General features: G+C 43.8%; 1 protein-coding gene across 13 annotated transcripts in view; it reads right to left on the minus strand.

Moving 5' to 3' along the window:
* Nucleotides 1-25,646, minus strand: part of EPHA5 (EPH receptor A5) — a 400,471-nt gene that overhangs the window by 181,678 nt on the left and 193,147 nt on the right. For 9 of the 13 annotated variants that reach the window (XM_043513198.1, XM_043513194.1, XM_043513195.1 and 6 more), the window contains exon 5: nt 22,594-22,929. The exons of the other annotated variants lie outside the window; for them this stretch is intronic. In XM_043513198.1, the coding sequence (XP_043369133.1) occupies nt 22,594-22,929 (336 nt within the window). The remainder of the gene's footprint in view (nt 1-22,593; nt 22,930-25,646) is intronic. 13 annotated transcript variants of the gene reach the window in all.

Here is a 25,646-nt window from a genome sequence, read left to right on the forward strand (position 1 = left end):
GGAGTGATGTTATCTAAAAGAGAAGTAACATTGCTTTACCTCAGTAGCTAATTTCTATTACCCCACAGCTAGTGTTTCAGTGTGTGTCATTCAATGGTTTCCAGTTTTACCTTTACTCTTATTAAGGATTTTGCAGTATTTGGGGTATTCCCTAGCAGTAGACTGGGAGTCTGGAGACCCAGTTCTGCCACTGGTCTGCTGAGTGATGATGGGCAAGTGATATCCCTGCTATATGCCTCAGTTTCCCCATCGGTAAAATGTGGGTAATGTCACTGACCTCCTTTGGAAAGCACAGTGAGGTCTACAGAATTGAGAAGTGTTACATATGAGCCGGATATTACTAATATACAGTATACCAAAGTAATGAGGCAGAGTGAATCATTTACACACCTCAATTATAGAGATTTTAATGGCAGCCACTGTATGTTATAAATACAATAATGAAGCTTGTGTCAGTCTCTGAGCTCTACAGGAAAGGAGGCAAAAGGTAGATTTTTTGAAAAAAGAAATTGATGTTACCCTAACACTGCTCGCCACTATGCCAGCAATAAAACTCACCTTGATTCCAATGGGAGCAAAGTTATGCAAACCCTGAATGCTTTTTTAAACTCCCATCCCAAAGTTGCTTCCTTATTCAAATAATAAGCTCTCATACCATATGGGTAAGAAGCCTACTGCATGAGATTATAACGAGGTAACCAATGTCCAGGATAGGGAAACCATAGTGTTAAAACTGTTCTAATGAATACCAATATCCCAATAATGAGAATATATTGACATCAGCCATGCAAGTGAGGAGACAGATGTTGTGGTATGTCTGTGTCTACCTTTTCTGGACTGCTATTTTACAACGATATAGCAGAAAGTAGTAGCATTGTAGTGCCGTGATTGCAAATGATCTTTCCCTGACTCTTTTAAAATGAATAAAGAAAGCTTGCATCTGACCCCTTGATGAGCAACTTGCTCTTGAGGAGGGTGAAAGAAAATAAACACCTAAAAATAGAAGTGTGCAAATGATGCCAGTATGAGCAGCAAGATTGTTTACCATACTCCTTAGCCCCAGATTTATCACTATGCTTTTAACACACGCAGTACATCTTTTTTTATTTTTTTTATAATTGGAACTCAGCCTGTAAAATGTAATTAAAGATCTCATAAATATTGCCAGCAAGTGCACCTTTTCCCCCCAACTAACTATTAAAATCTTCAAGCAGATCTCATCAAACCTTGATGGAATATGAACTAAAATATCTATTCGCACATGGTTCAGGATTGAGAAATTAATCTGTCTTTCTGTCTTCAACAAAATTAAAGTCACCCCTTCCTCCCCCTTACACTTCTTCCCACAATCTACTCATTTCTTTCATCTGATTTATTCATTTTCTAATCACTGAACAAAACTCAGCACTCAAATAAAGTCAGTGTGGTTCTGGGTAGAGTTCGATATTGTAGCTGCCAGGTTTCATTTTTGCTTCTTTCCGCCTTCCGTCTTGTATTGAAATAAGAGCAACTTTACCGGCCTTTAAGAGAGCTTATTCGTGCATGTGAGAAAAATTCTTTTCCATTCAGTGTAAATGACTGAGACCTGAACAATGAAACTCAACCCCATACCGAAGACCCTCTAATGGTACTTCAAATACTTTGATGGGCCCTCGAGGGTGTGGAGGGGTGCCCAGGGACTGAAAGGAGGCCTAGTAAACAGATTAGCTGGCCTCCAGGCTTTGGTCTGTGAGAAGTACCTGCTTTGCTTTGTGAGGCAAGTGCTACTGACTATGCCAAATGGCAGCAATAGAAAAGTTTGACTGAGGCACATCTTGAGATTCACAATCCTTTAGATGCCACAGGTGTGGAATGAACTTTCGGGTGCTTAACTCTCTCTCGCTCTCATAAAGACAAGTGATAAAATCCCTTCATATGAACGGCTACATTGTGTCCTCAGGCACAGCCCTGTGTGAGCTGCAGTGTCCCAGGAATAGCCCCAGGGGACAGGGTGATCACATGTCCGTTTTTTTGACGGGAAGGCCCAGTCGAAAATGGACACTGGCAGCTCTGGTAAGCTCCACTGACCGGGCCATTAAAAGTCCAGTTGGCGATGCTGCAGTGATAAGGCAGGCTAGTCTCTACCTGTCCTGGCTCTGCGCTGCACCCCAGAAGCGGCCAGCAGGTCCAGCTCCTAGGCGGGGTATGTGTGTGTGGTGGGGTACAGGGCTCTGTGGGCTGCCCCCACCCCAAGCACCGGCTCTGCACTCCCATTGGCCGGGAACTGTGGTCAATGGGAGCTGCAGGGGCAGTGCCTGCGGGTGAGAGCAGCACGCAGAGCCACCTGCCACACCTCCGCCTAGGAGCTGGACCTGCTGGCCGCTTCTGGGGTGCAGCGCAGAGCCAGGACAGGCAGGATGTGTGCCTTAGCCCCCCCCACTGCACCGCTGACCGGGAGCCGCCCAAGGTAAGCCCATGCCCCAGCCCCAAGCCCCAATCCCCTGTCCCACCCTCAGGGAAGGGACAGGGCTAGGGTGTTCAGTTTTGTGCGATTAGAAAGTTGGCAACCCTAGGGGACCACTGTGACTTGATGACTCCCTTCAGAAATGTCATGATGTCATTCCCCCTGTCTTGCTCTTTGAGTCTTTGGGATTGTAATCTGTTGCTGGTACAGACCAGCAACAAGTTATGGCACCCTGCAATGTGCCAGCTCAGCTGAACTAGCTGGTACATGGTATGTGGGGAATACAGCGCCTTCTCCATCATCGGTGCACAGTGCCAGCTCTGGGCATCCCATCTAAGGAGAGGAGGGGATTTTTTCCTCTCCCGTCCTGCCCTGTATAGTTGTTTAGCCCAATCACAGACCAGTCCAAAATAAATGGTGCGGGCAGTAATGCTGACGCTGCAGTTTTAATGCCACACTGACAGACTACAATGGAGCCAGGACCTTAGCTACCACACTCTGGCCGGATGATTTCTGGTAGTAATGATACCATAGTCGCCAGTCATGTCACTCTCACTCTCAGCTTTTAAGAAAGCAAAAGGGAGCAGTGCTCCAGTGAAATCAGTGCACTGTAGAAAAGGCTTTCCATAGAAGGTATGTGGCCCTATTAACATAGTATCTGAGCAGCTCACAACCATTACATGAATTTATCCTAGGTCACCCAAGTTCCAGGTGAGCACTCTAACCCCTGGATCAGCCTTCCTCTCCATTCTCCTAGTGCAGATCGTTTATGAGACCATTATCAGGGTTCAAAAGTTAAAAAATACCAGAAGCAACTGAAGTCTTTGGAAAGCTCTTTAGAGTAAATAGCGCCAGAGTCTTCAGCACTTCATTACGGCTATCTTTTGAATTTGTTAAGTGCTGTTTTTGGCCCCTCATCAATGAACTGTTGCCAGGATGTTCTAAATACTATTACTGCCAAATGCTGAATAAAACGAATGTATTTACTGACACAGTAGCAAAACGCTCACTCTTTGGATAGGAGATCATATGGTTGGGATTGTAGTTACATTTTATCATCAAAGCGCTGGAGTTTGCAAGCCCTTGGAATGGACACAGTTCTAACAGGTAATGGATCTGTTTTTTGCAGACAAGACAGAGTTCATCAACCAAACATATGAAATTCAGTACGCTCCACTCTGGTTACGAAGGGCAGAGACTTTACTTATAATAAACACTTTCTTGTCATTCCAATGCCTTAAAAGGGAGGGTTAAGAGAGCTGGTAGGGAGCTGTGACTGTCACAAAAAAAAATAAATTAAAAGATTGCAGAGAGCTACGGTAAAAACGTTCCCTGTAAAATATTTTTCCATAATCTATTTACATTACTTTAGTCCAACAAATATGGTAAATGAAACTATCATGACGAACTGTATTATAGTAGCAGCAAGAGGACCCTTTGTGCATGAGACTGTTCAAATCCATAGTAGGAGAAAGCCCTAGCCGGAGAGCTTACGGAATGAACAGACAAGGCAGACAGAAAAATCAAGGCACAGAGAAGTGAAGTGACTTGCCTAAGATTGCACAGCAGAGCAGGAGCAGAGCTGGGAATAGAATCCAGGTGTCTTGAATCCAAGTCCAGTGCCTGATCCACTAGACTGTGTTTTTAGTAGCATACCATTTTTATGTTTATCTTTGTGGTGGCCTTGAAACCAGTTCAGTAAAAACAGCTCCGGCTGCATTAAACCAGATCTGAGCTGTGGCTGTAACCTGCTTTGAAATCAGCTTACCTGAACTACTTTGAAACTGGTTAGAAAATTTCCCCGGGAAAGCCAGGGCCTGGATCCATGATAGTGACCATCCACGTGCTTTCTCCCAGGTCCTCCTACATGCTGAGCTCTGCAAATGCCCCTACACACCTGTTCTGAATCTGCCATTCCCCATGTAGTGTAACTGGGGAAGCCCTGCCCTGTGGCTCATGACCATTTCTACATTTGGTGAATGCCACACAACTGGAATAGGTAACATGTGCCAGCGGATCAGACCTGTAAACAAGGTGTCTGCTCTGTTTTCAGCCTGATTCACCTTTTTCTGTATGATCTATAATTTACATCTTCAGTGGCTACGTGATGTGGGGGTTTTTTTTAATAGAGGTGCTATGGAGGAGGCTACATATGTCGCCGGAGTTTCAGAGTAGAGTTTGGGTCTCAATGCTGGCAACGCCCCTGCCTGCTTAATTAGAAGGCCGGCACGCCATGCCTGCACACTTGGTTTTGCTTTCTGGTTTTATGCTCTTAGGCCCAGATTTTTGACAGTGTTTGGGCATTGCTGTGCTTGGCATTGCAACACCTCACTAATTTAGGAGCCCAATCTCATTTTCAAAAAGATTTATGCATGTAGGAGCCTACATCCCATCAATTGCCAATGGGATTTTGGCTCCTAAGTACATAAACCCCATTTGAAAATGAGATTTAGGCTCCTATATCAGGCATTGCAATTTTGGGGCAGCAATGCCTAAATACCTTCAAAAATCTGATCTTAAATGCTACCCCTTACAAGCATTCACAAATACACTCGAACTGAACCAAACACACAGTGGCATGTTTGGAATATGCAAGGCAGGAGCATATTTTTGAAAAATATATAGTCCTGGACATGACAGAGACAGAGGCTGGAAGTGCAGAAGTGTCCACGGTAATGACCCGAACTAACAGTATGAAAAATGACTGTGGTGTCAGTGCAATTAATAATCCACTCAGCCGAGCACAAATTTCTATCCGTGGTTTAAAACAGTTGGAAAGATGTGAACTATTAACAAGTTTCACATAGCGCCCTGAAAAGCCACAGAGACCAAAAGGGGCAGGGGAAGCCCAGATCCTTTCTTTTATGTTATTTCAACATTCTCTCCTTTCATCGCTTTCAGGAATACCTAATAGAGCAGTTGCCCTGCTATCACCTCCTGGAATGAGTCATGAGCTTGACTGAGTAGAGATGTAATTCCAATAGTGTTTGCAAGAATATTCTTCCAAATATTTAACTGGCAAGATGAGTAATTGCTATGCAAATTCCCTTGAAGGCAGTGACAGCGAAGTTGACTGTCTTAGCAATGCCAATACCAACCTGGCACAGCAAGAAAGGAAATTCCTGTTAAGGGTACAAGTATCTATAGAGGAGGAGGAATTCAGCTTCATTGCCAGTGCCCTTCATTGCAGCTTCAGGGTATTAACCATCAAAATCATAAAAAGAAAAGGAAGACTTGTGGCACCTTAGAGACCAACAAATTTATTAGAGCATAAGCTTTCGTGAGCTACAGCTCACTTCATCCGATGCATTTAGTGGAAAAAACAGAGGAGAGATTTATATACACACACACAGAGAACATGAAACAATGGGTTTATCATACACACTGTAAGGAGAGTGATCACTTAAGATAAGCCATCACCAACAGCAGGGGGGGAAAGGAGGAAAACCTTCCATGGTGACAAGCAGGTAGGCTAATTCCAGCAGTTAACAAGAATATCAGAGGAACAGTGGGGGGTAGGGTGGGAGGGAGAAATACCATGGGGAAATAGTTTTACTTTGTGTAATGACTCATCCATTCCCAGTCTCTATTCAAGCCTAAGTTAATTGTATCCAGTTTGCAAATTAATTCCAATTCAGCAGTCTCTCGTTGGAGTCTGTTTTTGAAGCTTTTTTGTTGAAGTATAGCCACTCTTAGGTCTGTGATCGAGTGACCAGAGAGATTGAAGTGTTCTCCAACTGGTTTTTGAATGTTATAATTCTTGACGTCTGATTTGTGTCCATTCATTCTTTTACGTAGAGACTGTCCAGTTTGACCAATGTACATGGCAGAGGGGCATTGCTGGCACATGATGGCATATATCACATTGGTAGATGCGCAGGTGAAGGAGCCTCTGATAGTGTGGCTGATGTGATTAGGCCCTATGATGGTATCCCCTGAATAGATATGTGGACAGAGTTGGCAACGGGCTTTGTTGCAAGGATAGGTTCCTGGGTTAGTGGTTCTGTTGTGTGGTGTGTGGTTGCTGGTGAGTATTTGCTTCAGATTGGGGGGCTGTCTGTAAGCAAGGACTGGTCTATCTCCCAAGATCTGAGAGAGCGATGGCTCGTCCTTCAGGATAGGTTGTAGATCCTTGATGATGCGTTGGAGAGGTTTTAGTTGGGGGCTGAAGGTGATGGCTAGTGGCGTTGTGTTGTTTTCTTTGTTGGGCCTGTCCTGTAGTAGGTGACTTCTGGGTACTCTTCTGGCTCTGTCAATCTGTTTCTTCACTTCAGCAGGTGGGTATTGTAGTTGTAGGAATGCATGATAGAGATCTTGTAGGTGTTTGTCTCTGTCTGAGGGGTCGGAGCAAATGCGGTTATATCGTAGCGCTTGGCTGTAGACAATGGATCGAGTGGTATGATCTGGATGAAAGCTAGAGGCATGTAGGTAGGAATAGCGATCAGTAGGTTTCCGATATAGGGTGGTGTTTATGTGACCATCGCTTATTAGCACCGTAGTGTCCAGGAAGTGGATCAAAATCATGTGATTTTCCTTTTGAGGCTGTGGCCCAGAGCCACTGATGCTAACTGGCAAAGGGTTCACTGTTCTTTACCAGCAACTCTTAGCTCAGACATAACAAATTCCCTACACCTAATACACCACTTATGGTATTTATTCAGAAAGGGCAGCATGAGAGGTCTCTGATGAAAGCCTGTAACTTTTCAATACTCATAATCATTGTCGGATGTGTGTGCGGGAAACACTGAAGGATTAATTACAGGTTTCAGAGTAGCCGCCGTGTTAGTCTGTATTCGCAAAAAGAAAAGGAGGACTTGTGGCACCTTAGACACTAACACATTTATTTGAGCATAAGCTTTCATGAGCTACAGCTCACCTCATCGGATGCATCCGATGAAGTGAGTTGTAGCTCACAAAAGCTTATGCTCAAATAAATTTGTTAGTCTCTAAGATGCCACAAGTCCTCCTTTTCTTTTTGAAGGAATAATGTAACTATATTGAAAATTATGCCCTTATGCTCTTGGAGTGAAAGTGAATCACTAGCGAATCACATCACTCAGCGATGCCCCTTTCAAGTGTTAGGGAGTTATCACCCCTCCCTGGCTAGCACATCATGTCCACCTTTGCACCAACTCACAGAAGTCAGTGGAAAACTATCAACAAAACTAAGAGCGCTGAAACCCCTTGGAAGTGAAGAGGAATGACGGGACAGTGTGGGGATTGCCATCAGTGAATCGAGACAAAAGACTAATTCAGTATGGCACAGGGTGGGAAAAGACACTGTGCATCCATCTACTGAGGAGATACCTTAGTGACCAGGGAGGATCCAAGAAAGACTGGGCTCTGGCTCCTTGGGGGCTAGAAAACGCTGCAAAAGACTGAACTTTGGGATATTTATCTACTTCCTTAGCTAAGAAAGGGCAAGGCCTATGTTGTGGTTTATGATTTTGTTTTGGATGTAACCATTTGTTTCCATCACTCCCTTGTTTCTATTTGAATCATTGTTCTTGCCTCAAATAGATTGTCTTTTGTTTTCTTATATTTGAACTCAAGTGCTATGTGTGACACAGGAGCGGGGGACTATGGTTAAACTGGGGACATTGCTCCCTTGGGAAGGGAGGATGTGGGTATCCAGGGGAACACTCTGAAAGGACGTGGGGACTCGGGCACATCTATTGTCAAAAGGCAGGGCTGGTATAGCCCAGAGGAGAGCGCTTGAGCAGCTGACAGGCAGGTGGCGAGAGGGAGCGAACACTCAGCTGACAAGAGCAAGACCCCGTCACGCTGCAGGGAGGTGACAACAAGGTGACTCATAGCCCTGGGTGAGCCAAGAAACGTCACAGCGGCAGCTTCGGTTCTCTCTGACGCAGGGCTCTGCATTACGCAGCACAGAGGAAAGCAAACCAAAACCATGCTAACGTGAACATACTTCTGTGTGTATAAGTGCCTGGGAGAGCCCGGGAAAGCGGGCAGCCGGCTCTCCACTCCACTCCACCACCAAATTTTCAAGTGTTCAGTATCAAAACTGGGACCAGATTTTCAAAATTTCTCAGCACCCAGAAGCTCTCACTGGGACACTGTTTGGGTGTTGCGCTCTTCTGAAAATCTGGCCCCAGTTGTGGGCAGGCACCTTTGAAAATCTGGTGGTTGCCATGGGATTTCTGCTCCCATTGAAGTCAACAGGAATTTTACCATTGCCTCCACAGAAGCTAGGGTGAGGCTAATGCTGAGCCCTTCTGTAATTCCCACAGCCAGGCTGTCTTGCCTCTCTGGAAGGACACAAATGTATCTACAAGGGAAGCAGGTGGCTATCTTAACCCTTCTTCTTGTACCCCTGTTTAAAGCCAGCTGTAAAATGTAAAATTTGGCTCAAACGTGCAAGATGTTGCATGCGCTGACCTGATCCACTTACGTTCTTGCTTAGCTATGCATATGAGCATTCCCACTGCTCTCAGGCATATAGGTGTAGACATAGCTGATCTAGAAATAGTACTCAATCCTGCTCTGTGGAAATGCAGCTGTGAATGAAATATACTTGTTTGTTTCCTGGCTCTTTCCCATTTGTCCAAACTTTGAAATTATTTGTTTCAGGCCTTCCAGTTGAACGGATGAGCGGCAGCATGTTCAAATAAAATACTAACTGGCACCTGCTTATCCACTGAACTGACCCTTTGCTGGAAACTCATAGATAAATAACAATGGCCCAAACCATATTTCAAAAGGTTTGCTTTTTTGTTTCGTTATTTGTTTTGTTTTAGTATACTGTAGTATCAAAGTACTTCTGTGGAACAGGCATCTTTAAACTTTTACGGTCGAGCTGAAAAGTGACTCCTCAAGAAAGGGAATGTCAGAGTCGGGAGGAAAATAAAGGATCATCCAATATCATTTTTCTAACACTCTAAAATACTCTTAGTAACTAAGTGTATCATGGTGGAAAAAAGTAAATGGTAGATAATCACCAGGAGATTTAGTCCCTGATTCAACAAGATACTAAAGCACATTCATAATTTTAAACCTGTCCATAATTCCATTGAAGTCAATGTTACACATGTGCTGAAAGTTACGCTTGTGCTTAGATACCTTACAGAATCAGGACCATGCTCTGTCTGCTAAGTTGTGAGCAGCATCACCAGCAGAGGGAGACAGAGTTCACACAAGCTGCACACAGGCACTGGAGCTGTGGTTAGTCTCCTATTCCACAAGCAATCACAGAAGCGACAGCTATACCAAACGTATCAGGCTTTGGATGTACTTTTCACGGATGTGGTACACAAAGTTACATGGCATGTTTCTATTTTTCCAAATGACAGGTTTCAGAGTAGCAGCCGTGTTAGTCTGTATTCGCTGTAGCTCACGAAAGCTTATGCTCTAATAAATTTGTTAGTCTCTAAGGTGCCACAAGTACTCCTTTTATTTTTCCTAAGTCAACTGCAATCTGCTCTTGTACCTGCCACTCCTACCCATCCATCTACTAATTTCTGTGGTGCCCTGATTGATGCCAGGCTCAAACAAGACACAGCAACAGAGATCGATACAGCACTATGGGAAAGCGAGAGAGTGGTTATTAGAGGAATGGAGCAATAAGCTGGTAAAAAGAAGAGTTTTAAGGCCTGGGCAGAGCCACACTACCTTCACTTGGGTAGCATGTTGGAGCAGGAGTCCGCACACGTGCAACAAGTTGCAGGATTAGGGCCTCTTCATTTAGGGCCTGACCCAAAAGTCATTGAAGTCAATGGAAGTCATTGACTTCACTTGGCTTTGGGTCAGGCCCCTTCCTTCACAGAACGTGTGATATAACTAGCAACTAGCAGGACAGAGGGAATACAATTCACATAATATCACACAACACAGGATTTAAATCATACATTGAATCTAATCACTAGCATCTAATTGTAAGGATGGGAACTTTGATGTCTTTTTTTTTGTTACATGCTGTGTTTATTTATAGCTATAAATAAGACATTTTAATTTCATGTCATAATTAAATAGTCTTTCTGCAGATATATGCAACATTTTTATTTTATCCTTTAATGTGTTCATATATCAATGAGTGCGTAGAATCACCTACTGTAAGAATAAAAATGATCTAAACTGATGATAATATTCTGATCAGAGAGAAAGTTCCACCATTCCAAGGAATTCTTTTACTGTTAAAATGCATTACATGTTTCTACCATTCTGAGTATTATAGAAAGCCTGATAACAAACTAAGAGAAAGCAACAATTACCCACAAGGGAGTTATAAATAAAACTATAAAATATTCAACTGATCCATAATTCATTTGGTAGCAGACATCCAGCCATCTGGGCTGGGATAAACATGTGACTTAGGAATAGGCTGGCTGGTGATGAAGATTTTATGTGCAGAATGGATACAGTCATTGCAAGTGATCCCATATAACAGCTTGTTTGTGTGTCGCTAGATTTTAGGCTTTGTTTTACCCAACTGGTACCTCCATTACTCTATTCCTCTGATTATATATAATAAGCCTTCATAAAAATCACAAGTGAAATCCTGGCCCCATTGAAGTCAATGGGAGTTTTGCCATTGACTTAAGTGGGAGTCAGGATTTTACCTCATATATGTATTTTTCTATTTTTGTTGTTCATGTGTTTGTGTATGCAGCTTAATAATATGTGACTCTATGTGTTTATGTCTATTTTTAAACTGTCTTCATTGAAGTTAAACATCAACATGCACAATTCAACCTATAAATGAAAATATCTTTCTGCCCTCTCACCCTCCCCCATTAAAATACAAGGACTAAGGGCTTGATCCTAAGAACACTGATAGCAATAAGAATCTTTCCATTATCTTCAGTGAGGCTTGGATCTAGACACAAGCAAAGTGTAAAGATGACAGGAGGCTATTTTCAAAAGCACTCAGTACTGTCGTAACTGTTCTCACTAAAGTTAATGGGAAAACTCTCACTGACCTCCATGGGAACAATTAAGCCAATGCTGAGCGCTTCCAAAAATCCCATCCGAAGAGTAAATTATCATATTATTCTCATTGGAAAAAAAAAACAAAATTATTGCTGGAAAAACAACAATTGAGCTCCATCCTTAAGGATCTTTTTGTAAATTATTTTATCTTCCTCCATTAGTCTACTTTTAAATAAATAATCTGTTCATAGAGCTAAAACAATTAAAGAGAAAGAATAGAAATTCTTTAGTGTCACGGGGGGGGGGGAGCAATAAGCTGGTAAAATGAAGAGTTACAAACCAAGGAAGTGCTACTTACACCTAAATTATGACCAATTTGCATCCAGTGTGCAGCCAAAACTAGAAGGTAAACTGTCACTGAATGTAACAGCTGGGGCTGTTTCTCATTCCCAGAAAAGCTCTTTTGCCCCTCTGTAGCTCACGAAAGCTTATGCTCAAATAAATGTGTTCGTCTCTAAGGTGCCACAAGTACTCCTTTTCTTTTTGCGAATACAGACTAACGTGGCTGCTACTCTGTTACCCCACTCTGGAACTGGAGAAGGAACTTTAGTGTAAATAAGAATCAGTCCCAGCTCTTTGTAGTGATAGACACCCAGAAGCTCAGACAATGGAAACCATCACGTTTCTGCATAAATATAAATGCATGCTTTCATTTGGATGAAAAGTCCTTCTTCAACACCTTTTTTTTTAAACAGTGTAAAGCACTGTTGGCTTAGAGATATTTATGCCAGATAACTGTGCCTCATTATTAAAATGAAAGGAAAGTGGGGAAAATGAAAACAAAAATGATGTGAAAATGGAAGGGAATATCATCCCTTTTACTGGGGACAGATCATTTTCCCACCAATTCTAGCATTGGTGAAACAACTGCCACTTTCTGGTGGTGGGTGAAATAAGCAAGAGTGGTTGCATTTAAAAACATAGAAGGCGCAAATCCAGGTCTTGTTTCTTGTCTGAGACCTTTGGGTACAGTGTTTATGCGATATGCTGTACTTAGAGAAGATTCCCTGTTTGAAATTCCCTGCTATGCTGAATGAAGACACTCAGGTATGCAGGACGAGCAAAAAAAAAAAGGCAAACAAAAACAATCCTTGAATTTTTCTGGACTTCACCTAGATGCTTTTCAGTGGCGAAGTCAGAAAACATACACACTAGACATATGTGTGCATACAGACACACCCACACCGATGAAGATGGTGCCTTCATCACCGTTTCAAACATGTTTCCCCATGTAGTATAATTTTCACAAGGCTGCAGCCCTCTCCATGGTATCTACCCACTCCAAGCACACACCGGTTTTGACATAAGATTATAACAAGATGTACATTGTAGATGCCCCCTTGCCAACCTGTGCTGGGTTGGTTTTCAGAGCCAAGAACATCCTAACGACTAAGGATAAATGTGCTGAAACTCCCTCTTTCTCCAGCCATGTTGCCCAGTCTGTTGGAGTTGGGATAGAGGATCAGGACTCTTGCCAGCAGCCCAGTTGATAGTACATCTCATATTTTTGCAGACACAGAGAGACACAGTGCTCAGCAGTGACCTGACCAGGTTTCCAGATTGGCTGTGGCAGCTGCCGGATCCCTCAGCTAATGTGGCTACTTGGCTTTCATCCACATCTGCTAGGACACCACTTTCATCACTATCCTAGCTTTGAAGGGGCAGAAACAAATCACAGAAAATCAGATTCTCCTGTATCTTGGGTTTATGACCCTGTTCTCCTCCTTTAAGCAGCCAGAGCCAGTACTGGGGTGCCAAGAAGCCCACGGTCTCAGGCCCTCTGATATGGGGTTACTAGAAATATAAAAGAGAAACTCTCCTTTTGTTAAGTACAAAAAGCATCCAGATCTTTTTCTTGAAAAAAACAGCTCTGAAAACGCTAAGTGATGAAGGCCAAACAGCTGGATTCAGAGCAGCATTCACTTCTGCAGCAGGAGGCTGGTGGGGACCTACCAATCCACCACCCATATGCATTTTCCCCCCCATAAGGAAGTACTTGTTATTAGATTGACCTCAAGTGCAGCTTGGTGCTCTGAAGCTCAAGACTAGCATGGGCTTTGGAACAGCTGACTGAATTCCAGAATGTGCTTTGCAAGTGTTCAAACCAGCATGCCCACTGCCTGTCATTAACAATGGTGGAGGAATGGCGCCATTAATATCAATAAAGTACATTTAACCCTTTCAGCATCTCTTGTCACGCAAAGCCATGTCAGGTTACAACATGACTTTGAAAAGTCAAGTGAGATGACTTGATGTCTGCTATGACCTTGCAGGTGAATCTTGCCCACATGCTCATGGTTTAGCTGATCACCATATTTGGGATTGGGAAGGAATTTTCCTCCAGGGCAGATTGGCAGAGGCCCTGGGGGTTTTTCGCCTTCCTCTGCAGCGTGGGGCATGGGTCACTTGCTGGAGGATTCGCTGCACCTTGAAGTCTTTAAACCATGATTTGAGGACTTCAATAATTCAGACATAAGTGAAAGGTTTATTACAGGAGTGGGTGGGTGAGATTCGGTGGCACGCATTGTGCAGGACGTCAGACTAGATGATCATAATGATCCCTTCTGACCTTAATATCTATGAATCTATGAGTCTATGAGGAGAGCCAGTTATGTAAACATTGCATCCAGCTGGTTGTGGTTAAATCCTGATCCACTACAGTGTGACCATGACAAGCCGGCACATTTCCAAGAAGAATTTTCTTCTGCCAGGGAAAGGAGACGATCAGAAGACTCCATGAAGCCCACTAGAGATCTCACCATGCAAATCTACTTTACCTGAAAGTGCTTTGATTCTGTGTTTTATGGAAGCTATAGAGAATATTGATACAGACAGACATTCCTCCTTTATAATGCCCTGCACCTTCCCATAGTATTGATAGAAGACGTACAGTATCTACAATGCAGTCTCCAAAAGGTTAAAAACCATGGAGACATACACCCAGTGTCACAGATAAGGGGGGTGGGGGGGAGCTGTAAGATTAATTTATATAATAATGAGAATTTCTCCATCTTCAAAGATATTTATCGCTTAACTCTGGATAACACTTAAAAAAAAGCAGAAAACATTCATTTACTTTAATTGGGAAGTGATAACAACTACAATGCCATGCCAGATAGATAGAACCTTTCATATGAGTCATACCCATTAGCCTAACACAATTCATTGTTTGAATAGGTAACTAAGCAGCAGTTTTCAATATGTGTTAAATCCTCTGGTTTTCTAGGCATGAAGAGTAAATAATCTCTCTATTTCTTTCTTACAGATAAGGGAAATCAATAACAAATAAGGCTGAAACATGGGGAGCATAGGAGTTCCAGTCTTCCATGACAATTCTGACCTTTTCCATGTTCTGACCAAAAAGACATTCCATCTCACATGCCTTATACTTTATGTTAGCAAACTAATCAGTCTGAAGTAGGATTGTCACACAGTGGACAATCAGAACAACAATTAAAATCAGATGTCACAGGGTCAATCTAAGCTGTCACCAACACAAGCAGGAATTTTCTCATCTTTCCTTTTTTCGGTCGGTAACATCTTGAATAGTGGTCATTACCAGTGGATAAACTGATTGTACTGGTATTAAAACTTCCCACACAAAACAAGGACCTTTCATGACAACAAAAACAGCTTAGAAGTTTGTAACAATCCACCTGTGATCAATGCAAGCATGATTTTAAGCCATTTTAGTTGATCCCTGTCAATATGAGCATGCACATATGTACAGTGGGTGTGCTTGTCACCCGGTATGTATGTCAAAACCTGTGAGCTGCCTGGAGTCCTGATCATACATATCTCAAATGATAGGTCTCTGAATAAGAATTCAGGGCAATAGCTCTGTTTGTGCAAAGATCAGAGGAGGCAGAATATCTCGGGGGGGGACTCAGATATCAGGATTAATAGTTACTGTGCTATTTAGTCATAAAGCTTGGTGAAGAACTCAAAATAATTTCACCCAATATTTGCTTGGGCAGCGAAATGAATTAATTACAGCAGTGCTCACAACCCCTTTTTTCAGGTTTGCATTCTGTGAATATTCTAGCCAGCCAGTTTCCTGGCAGGAATGTGCACCGAAGCAGGGATCAACACAGACTATTTTTGGAAAGCGAATTTTGAACTTGCAAACATGAGTATTCACACTGAAATCTGATGCCATGAGTTATATGTGTTCCACCAGGGAACAAAGACAGTATAACCTAGTTGACCAGTCATCACTCAACAAGGACCTAATATTCCCAGACCTAATTCATCAGAGTCCTTACTACCACCATTAGTTTCACTGATTTCAGTGGGGCTGCTCGGTTGAGTAATAGCTTACAGGGTCAGGCCCCAGCACAGCTGAATTTTATATATAGAAGACTGGCAACTAACTGCTCATGGTCCATCTACAGGCCAGGAATGCACCGTGGGGACAATTTGCCAAAGCGTTTCACAGAATGTATATTCATGAGACAAATCATAAGCTGCCCACAGACCATTTATGAATAAGAAAGAGGCTAAATTCCTCAAATAGTGATTTGCTCTGAATTATTCCCTAAATTGTACCCTATAATCAAGTGCAGCGCCCCTTCTGGTGCCCTGGCTGACTGAGGGGCACGTAGCTGCATAGCATCTGTGGACAGGGAGATCATGCTGGGTACAGTTTTTAAAGCTATGTCCAGTGTAGAACAAACTTCGGCCAGCCCGGAGTTGGTGCATTGGTGGAGAGAGGGCACAAAAACAATCCTCCTGATCTTGGACCCAGAGCCTCACTGGGGAGTGGAGTCGCTGCTTCCAGGCTGAAAGAGGGGAAGGCAGAAATGAAGAGAGGATGGGACGGGAATATGAGTGAGAAGCAGCCTGTGGAAAGTATGGCAGGGCAAGCTCTCTAGGGCAAGCGACACCCCAGAGCCATCCAGAGGAATTCTATCTGGGTTGGCCCAGCCTGCCCAAAGGCCAAAGCGGCAAATACTCTCCCGCACATCTGGGGATGTGTAGGATACACTCAGGGCCTTAGCACTGCACGGTGGCTGGCACTTTCGTGGACCTGCCAGGAAAACAAGGAAACTTCTCATCTTGTGCAGCTTGCATAACAAGCAGCCACAATGGCTCAGAGGAGCACAGGTGCTGTTCCTCTAAGGGGGGTGTCAGACACCTCAGTGGGGAAAGGAAAAGCAGACTGTGGCCCCACTCCCTTCCCAACCTGCCTAGCGAGGGGCAGCCTGCAGACTGTGCCACAGGGAGTTTGGGGGAAGACCACACATCATCCCTGAGGCACAGACAAACCCCAAACGCCCACTGGGGTGGTGTCCCTCTGCAGGCACATTTCGGCTTATAGAGCTTCGTAGCAACTACCTGATTGCCATAGTAAACAATCAGGGCGAGCGAGGACAGTCCGGTTCAAAGTGAGTTAAGAGGTTCTGATTCTCTGAATTGGTGCAAAGGGATTCTCATACACCAGTCCGGCCAGGTTAGCTTTTCTAGTTGCAATGTTCCTAACTTTAAATATCCCCCTGGAACAGGGCCAGCCACCTCCCAAGCACCACGTCATGGCCAGTGGTGCCTCTCCAGTGCCTGCTACCATTTCCTCCCCGGGCCCCTGAATACCTCACAGTCCACAGGTAACTACCACATTCCCCTCCTGGGATCCCACTGATTGAGTCTTTATGTACTGACCCTCCAGCCCCAACCCCAGCTCAGTCACTCTCCCGCTTCAGATAAGGAGCCCCTAGCCCTTTTCCCAGAGCTAGGTCCCAGCTCAAAGTCTCTCCGGCTTTACCTTCCTGGAGCTCCACCTTCCTCAGCCCCTCTGGTTTCCAGGCCCCAAATCCTTGGGTCTCCAGCAGGAGCGAGGCCCAGGACTCCCAGGCTCTACCTGGCTGAAGCTTCCTCCGCGGTTTGGTTCTGACGTCCAAACCCAAAGCCTTCTTTCAGTCGGGGTCTCTAGCAGGAGCCTTCAGCTCACCGAAGCTCTTCTGTGTCACAGCTCCCTTGGTCTCAGGGTCTTCCCTGCAGGAACCTTTCACACTCTTTAGCCTCTCCACCATTTCCTGAGCCCCCCATCTCCCCAAATTATAGCCTTCTTTATGGGACAATCCCCCTGATCTCTCCCAGATATACCTCATTCTATAATCAGGGTTAGCTAGCTCCAGCCCCTACGGACAAGCCATGCTGACACACCCCTCCCAACAGAAAATCCCACAACATGAGTAAAAACACACAGGCTCCATATAGTTTGTTTTTTCTGCACAAATCCTGCCTGACCTAGATACATGATGCATAATATGTCCCTACAACCCTAAATCAGACGCTTGGGCAAATGTGTTATGACCCCACCTTTAATTACACGACCACATGTAGTTTCCTCCCCAGCCCCATCCTAGACCCCTGCTTCATCCAGGGAAAAGATCTGAGCTATGCAGCAAACAAGACTGTTCTCTGAAGGACAGGGAGTCAGCAACGTGTCCGTACATTGACACGAGTGTCTGTGGTAAAAATTTTAAGATCCAGGGTAATTTTTCAAAAAATTGAATGACAAACCCCACTCCCCCAATGTCCGTCACTAAGTATGGTCATTTTATCAAGTGTCCGTCGCGCAATATGGTGGTGCTGACCCCTGCTGAAGGACTCCAACCTCATCCACTCTAGAAGGCGTAGACAGGATGAGGCAGGGCAATGAAAAGTCTGGATCTAAGGGTGTTTCAATACTAACTTTGGGCACAGTTTGCTTTTTAAAGATTATCCTCCTCCACCCCCTGGCCCTGTGTGTTCCCTTTGAAAGGTTAGTGTCCTCTGCCACTTCCTTCCCCTGACATTCCTTCTTCCTCTGCAGCCTGCCCCAGGAGCAGGGAATAGGGAGTCAATGGGTGCTCAGCACTTTGGAAAACCAGGCTTTTTAATAGGACTCTAAAAAGGGATTTAGGAACCTAATTTTAGGCTCCTATTATTTAATATCTTGAACCGGTGCTGTTCAACATATTCATTCGTGATTTGGAAAAGGGAGCGAACAGTGAGGTGGCAAAGTGTGCAGATGATGCAAAATTAGTCAACGTAATCAAGTCCAAAGCTGACTGTGAGGAGTTATAGGAGGATCTCACAAAACTGGGTGCTTGGGTAATAAAATGACTAGTGAAATTCACTGCTGATAAGTGCAAAGTGATGCACACTGGAAAAAATAATCCCAACTACACATATATAACGGTGGGTTTTAAATTAGCGATTACCACTCAAGAAAGAGATCTTGGAGTCATTGTGAGTAGTTCTCTGAAAACTTCAGCTGAATGCACAGCAGCAGTCAAAAAGGCTAACCGAATGTTAAGAACTATTAGGAAAGGGACAGAAAATAAGTCAGAAAATATCATAATGCCATTATATAAATCCATCGTACACTCACATCTTGAATACTGTGTCCAGTTCTTGTCATCCCCTCTCAAAAAGAATATAGGAGAACTGGAAAAAGTTCAAAGAAAGGCAACAAAGATGATCAAGGGCATGGAATGGCTTCCGTATGAGGAAAGACTAAAAAGATTAGAACTGTTCAGCTTAGAAAAGAGATGTTAAAGGAGGGATATGATAGAGATCTATAAAATTATGAAGGGTGTGGAAAAAGTGAATGGAGAAGTGTTATTTATCCTTTCCCACCCTTAATAGGCAACAGGTTTAATACGAACAAGAGGAAGTACTTCTTCACCCCACACACAATTAACCTGGGGAACTTACTGCCATTGCATGTTATGATGGCCAAAAATATAACAGGGTTCAAAAAAGAACTAGATAAGTTTATGCAAGATAGCTCCATCAATTAGCTAAGATGATCAGAGATGCAACCTCATGCTCTGGGTGACCCTAAACCTCTGATCACTCCAACAGCTCTGCTCTGTACACTCCCCTTGAAGCTCTGGTACTGGCCACTGTCAGAGACAGAACACTGGGCTAGATGGACCAGTGGGCTGACCCAGTACAGCAGTTCTTATAAACAGTTTCATGAAAGCAAGATCCTTCATTATCCTCCTCCTAGAGACTCCAATGATATTGTGTTTGTGACAATGTTTTTAATATTGATAGACAGTCATAAATTAATCATTTAATCACTCAACTTCTTCAGCAGAAAATCATTATTGGATTCCATATGCTGATCAGCCAGAGCTAATCAATTTCATCTTCCAGCTTACTGTAATATTTTTTTCATCTTGCACACAGAACTAGCTATTTTTCTTGTTGTACTATCAAATCTAATTTTGAATCGAGACGGTTCACACATGTCTTGCAGTCAGAAAGGAAAATTACATCAGTCTGAAAATGCTAGACTGGCTACTGGTGCCGGTTTAAAAAAAAAAAGAAAAGAAAAGAGAGAGAGAGAGAGAGAGAGAAATTATTTAAGAAACAAACACATTTTTCAGGAAACAATCCCTACAGGAACCCAAAACCAGACACACTGTTTGTTGCCAAAGGTTTCATATATAAAAAACATCTGGTGCGGCCAATATCCTGCTGTTTGTGCATTTTTTAAAGTTCTGAAATTAGCAAAGTCTTGGGATTGACAAAGAAAAAAACCAGGCATTCCATCTGCGATGCTGCTTAGTAAGTATCTATCAACATGACATGTCATTTTTCATTTCCATGGGCCAGTATTTCTTATAGCAATGGTTCTTTTCTCCTCCAGTTCAGTCCTTATGCCAACCCGGTAGGAGTCTGATTCTCTAACCACTCCACCAGTTTTATGCAAGCATAGTTCCATACTGGCATGCAATGGGTGTCAGGGAATGGAGAATTAGGCCCTTGATCTCTGACTGTATCCATTGTGGTGAGGAGCCCAATCATGCCACCTTAAGGTGAGTAATTCCCACTTGTAAAATCTCCCCCTCTAGCTCTATCTCCCAGTGCAAAGGATCCTCTAACCTTTGTCATCTAATGGTATCTAAAGCAGCAGGGAGCAACCTAAACTTCCAAGCTCTTTCAGGAAAATGTTTGATATATAGATCCAGCAACTTTTAGTTCATGCAAATAGACCTTGCTCATCTTCTGAATAAGGAGTGAAGATTGAACCATAAATAGTGCATTCTCCTGGCTCTATTATTTAATTTGGACAGGGCTGTGGGATGTCTATCTGGATGCGTAATGGATTGTGCAAACATCACATACTGAATCAAACAGAGGAAGCATAAAGATGTCGCTTCAAGTCTGCGCAATGAAATAAACACATTGGGTCCAATTCACCATTGTGTTACTCCAGTTCTACTACAGTGTGATTCCACTGATTGCAATGCAGTTATGCTGGCGTAAATCCAGAATATCACACTGGTGAATCAGGGCTATAACTTCCATTATTTTTTGACATGAGCTGCATTTATTATCCAAAACCCACAGGGTAAGATTTCCCCACAAAAGATCTGGTAATAACTGCACAGTGGCTACATTCTTATCTCAGTGCACAGAGAGTCAGCTATGCATATAACTCCTAATACAACTATTGGGAGATTGGGCATAATTCACAAGGTGGAAGTGTTTCCTTACAGAAAGTGGTGATTGTCCATATCTGATCTTCTCACCTATCATTACTTTATTGAGTTTTATGTGCATTTAGCTCAGCACATCAGGGAAATATCCACTGCTGTTTATGAAATGCTAACATCAACCCAATAACCTATTTTGTCTAAGAAGAGAACTGCTGGCAGCAACCTTCATGATGGGGACAATGGTAAACTTCATTAAGGGCCATGACACTTGTTTATTTGAATTAAACAGATGTTTTTGCAGGTGTCAGGTTGACATCTGCCAGTGCTACTCTTGAAGGCTTCCTGTCACGTCAATCAGCAGTGAGCAGTAACCCAATAGTGCTTTTATTTCCTCTCCTCAAGATACATTCGTTGGTTTGCCAGACACATCAGCAATCCAAATTAATTACTGGGGCACAGACTTGATTCGTTACAACACATCAATGCCCTCTCGGGTGGCTGCTGAACCTACAAACATGTACCTGTGCTGTTCGAATGAAATTCAATCCTGCTCAGCCTAGCATCCTTCTGTTTTGCAGGCAGGCCTCTGAAATCTGTTTGTCACTCGGTAGCTTGTGCCAGATTTCTCCGTTAAGAGCATTTCCTTTAGAAGGAGCAGGAAAGGCTGGCTTGGGAACCCAGCAGCAGAGCAGTGCACTGTATTTGCGAGAGCTCTGAGTTTAGCTCTTAAAGATGGGCCCATGCTCCCAAATGCCACTAGCCAGTTGTGCTTGAGGAGCAGGGTCCTAAGTGTTTGCAGGAAGGAGCACCTCATGTTCCTGGGAGGTGCAGGAAGCTGACAGCATGGGTTCCACGTTCAGCCCTCCAGTAAGGAAGGTCATTTGCAATATAGCACCTTTAAGGGAGGGAGAGTTAAGAGAAGCAGAACATGATAGGGCCTTTGAGGGCTCTGAGAACAGTGCCTTCCAGGGTGTGTGAGATGCAGAGAAGGGTGCACATATTGCTGCATCCCGTGTAGAGGGCAGAACCATGGCTCCCGCTTCCTTGTCCCCTTGGCGTGTCTGTGCTTTCTGAGTGCAAACTGTGTAAATCGGCTTGGGCTTTACATGGGCTGTGCAAGGTGGGTCAGGCTCCTTATTCCCTCTGCACCCTGCCTCTGCTCAGAGCCTAGTCCAGGGTGAGGGAAAAAAATTCCCCACTGTCTTCATTTGCATGATGCAAAACTGAAATGAGACAATGAGCAATGACATCCCTGATCTGAGTCAGCAACACCTCCCCATCCCGAATCCGTTCATTTTTTCACTGCGATGTTAAAGGGACACTGGGACAGCCTCTGTCTTTTCACTTCCACTCCAGCTGCTGCTCCAAGATCAAATAGCCATTTGCTAAACCAGTCAGGCCATTTAAACTGCATGACACCTGAAATCTAAAGGATCTCGCTAGGATGTCCTTCTGCCAAAAAGAGAGACAACTACTTTGCTCTGGTTTTAGTGGGGAAAGTTAAGCTATGAAGGATTCTGCATATTTAATTAAAAACAAAAAAACGACCAAAATGCATGCTGCTGAGAGGGAACATTCCTGCTGATCCAAGGCTGCAGTAACTATACTGTGAAAGGGGGGGCCAGAGTGGGGACAACAACCACCTGCATAGGAAAGGATTCAAGGCCCAGTCTTGCTACTTCCATTTATTTCATTGGAAGTTCCACCCCACAGAATGGCCTGGGCCTCCCACCCCAGAATCTTAGCCCCTTTTGAAGTTCCACTTACCTGCCTGATTTGTGGTTACATTTACAGACACATACTGCCGTGCTGCAGGGTTCTGGTCGGACACTCCGTTCACTGCCTCAATTTCAAAGGTATAGTTTGTATGAGCAAGCAGGTCCATCATCATGACAGAGGTGTTTTTCAGGCCGATTTGCTGGGGGAGGTACCTGACATGACTGCCACACGCCTCACACAGCCCCGAGGGGGAGCTGCACTTCTTGCATGCAATATAATAAGACACATCTTTCCTTCCACCAGTGTCAGCCGGGGGAATCCATTCCAGGAAGACACTAGTCTCGTTAACATTTGAGATGGCATTCCGAGGAGCTGAGGGGGGTCCTGGTTTGTAAAGTAAAGTGAGAAAAACACAGGGTGAAAATAGCATTCTCGTCCATCCTGCTCTGCGCTACTCTCTAGGCTGAAAAGAAAGACTGCGCTGCTCACGTACCACGGAGCGCACAGAGCCAATGCACCGCAGCAGCTGAAGGACTGACAGGGCAATGGGGGGGGGGTCACTCTTAGCTCTCCCTCCTCGCTTCAAAATGTGTGTGTTGGGACCCACCCACCTATCTGATCCAGGAAGAGTATCCTACCAAGTGTGTTCCCTCGGATGTGCTGCTAGCCCCGGCCGGCCAAGAGCACAAGGGACCAGGCATTAAGGCTGAAATCCTGGCCCCACTGAAGTCAGTGAGGGCTTTGCCATTGATTTCAGTGGGGTCAAGGTTTCACCCTAAAGATACGTCTGCATGGCAGCTGGGAGCTGTAATTCCCAGCTCGGGAGAGATAGACAAGCTAGCTCTGCTTGATGAGCATGCTAAATATAGCAGTGTGGTGGCAATAGCACGGGAAGTGGCTCAGACTAGCTGCCTGAATGCAGACCTTGGACAGGCTTGTACTTGGGCGGCTAGTCCATTCCGCTGTCCGTGCCTCCATGTCCACACTGCTGATTTTGGTTCACTAGCTCAATCAAAGCCAGCACATGTATGTTAAGCCGAGCTGTGAAGAACACGTCCAGCTGCAGTGTAGACATCCCTTTGTGGCTTTAGCACCAGATCCTGAAGAGCAACACATACCGAAGAAATATCCTACACAGATTATAAGTAATATTGCTGCATCCATGTACTAAACTGCAGCCTTTTTCTCCACCTCTTCAAAGTGTTGCATGTTAAGATGTTTGAATGGCTACTCTCCTGTTTCTTATTTTGCCGAGTATCCACACTTAGGATGTCTGCCCAGCCCGGGTAAGGGTGTTCAAGGGTTAAAAGGTGCTGATGCAGCTTTTCTGCAGCTCCCATAAGAATGGTACTTCTTTGCCATGGGCCAAATTAGACATTCAAGCTAAGATTTTCAAAAGTAACTAATGACTCTGGATGCCTCCATTTTTGGGTGTCCGGCTTGAGACATCCTCAGAGGTGCTGACTGGTAGAAACCACTGGGCATGTAACCTCTGAAAATCAGACCCCTTTCAGGGGGCTCAAGTGGGACATCTGAAAATTGAGGCTACTCTGAAACCCAAATCCCAAGTTACTTATGAAAATCTTGGGTACACTCACTTCACTGGGAACTCCCAGTGAAGTCAATGGGACTGTCACACATGGGCTAAGGGCAACACGTGAGTCTCAGGGAAAAGAGCCCCTTTCTGGCCAGGTTATAACAATCACAAGATCAAATTTTCTTTTTCAGATCCTATTCATCTCTCTGAGTTGTCAACAGATAATGATTTTGGAGGAAAAAAACAGCCAACCCATGTTTTAGGGAATATTTTTGTATAAATTCGCCTTGGAGACCGAGGACAAAATTCTCCTCTGATGTGATGTGAAAGGATAATTTTGTACAGAAGGATGGCAGTAGTATACAACATGTTGGTGATCTTAACAACGGATCTGCACTTTGTACCTTGACTGCATTGTGATGCAGGAGAAAGAAAGGGACATTTATTAAAGTTTTGCTGGTTTTGAGTCATGGTGTTACTGAGATTTACTAAAGTCCATGGGAGTTAGGCACCTAACTACCATTCAGTCTGAATGGAAACTGGGTGCAAAATTCCCGTAGGTGCTAAAATCCGTGAATACCTCCTTGAAAGCCAGCTTCAATGTGCCTCCTCCTCTCTCCAGAAAGTGCATGCACATTTATTTAACTGCATTTCCTGGTTCTGTGTGATTCTAGTCATATGGCTATAATTAACATATTGAAATATTTAAAATAGGTAATTTTGTGAAATTGCAATTATTTTTTAAACAATAAACTTTTTCCCTAGCTACTTTTTCCTATTTTCTTTTTTATGTCTGTAAAAATGATAAAACTCATTGTGAAACCTTGTAGCAATTTGCAGCATGTGCGCTATCTCAACTGACGCTGCTCTGATTCTCCTCGGAGATGATTTAAGCCAATTCTAAGAGAAACCTGCCGTCACAGGAAAAAAGAAAAAAAAACAAACCCTGGATGTAAAATTAAAACAAAAAGAATTAACTAGAATGGCTTACGAAAGTGCAACTCAGCTTTTTTGGAGTTATATATTAAATTCTGTGGATCACATTTTTAAAACTAACTGCCTTAACTGCACACACAGGCAGGTGGTTAAGCATCTAAGCACCTATTTGTGCATGCAACTGAGGGAGCCATTAATAAAAATTTGTCTTTGTGTGTCTGCTCTCAGAGTCCAAAGAGGTGGAGTTGAAGAGGCCAGTAAGAACTGAATCATGAACCACTGATGCATACATAGCTTTAAGCACGTGTGTGGTCCCATTTAAGCCAATGGCATGCTTAAAATATGCTTAAGTCTTTGCAGGACAGAAGCGTAAGGAACAAATTGCAGCATATGTGCAACTCCTACTGTAGCCAAAGGGAGCTTTTCATGCATATGAACGACAGACATCTAATGATAACTATTGCATATTATTCAAATTGGAAAACAAAAACTAAACCAAGGCAAAGAAGGAAACTCACACAAACTGTGGGAATTGGCAGTGAGGGCTCCCCAAAAAGTATCCGAGAATCTTTATGGATTCCACACTAACTCTCACAAACCACCCCACAGGCATCCAGCACAGTTTAGC

Source organism: Dermochelys coriacea, chromosome 4 (genome assembly GCF_009764565.3).
Source record: "Dermochelys coriacea isolate rDerCor1 chromosome 4, rDerCor1.pri.v4, whole genome shotgun sequence".
NCBI lineage: Eukaryota > Metazoa > Chordata > Testudines > Dermochelyidae > Dermochelys > Dermochelys coriacea.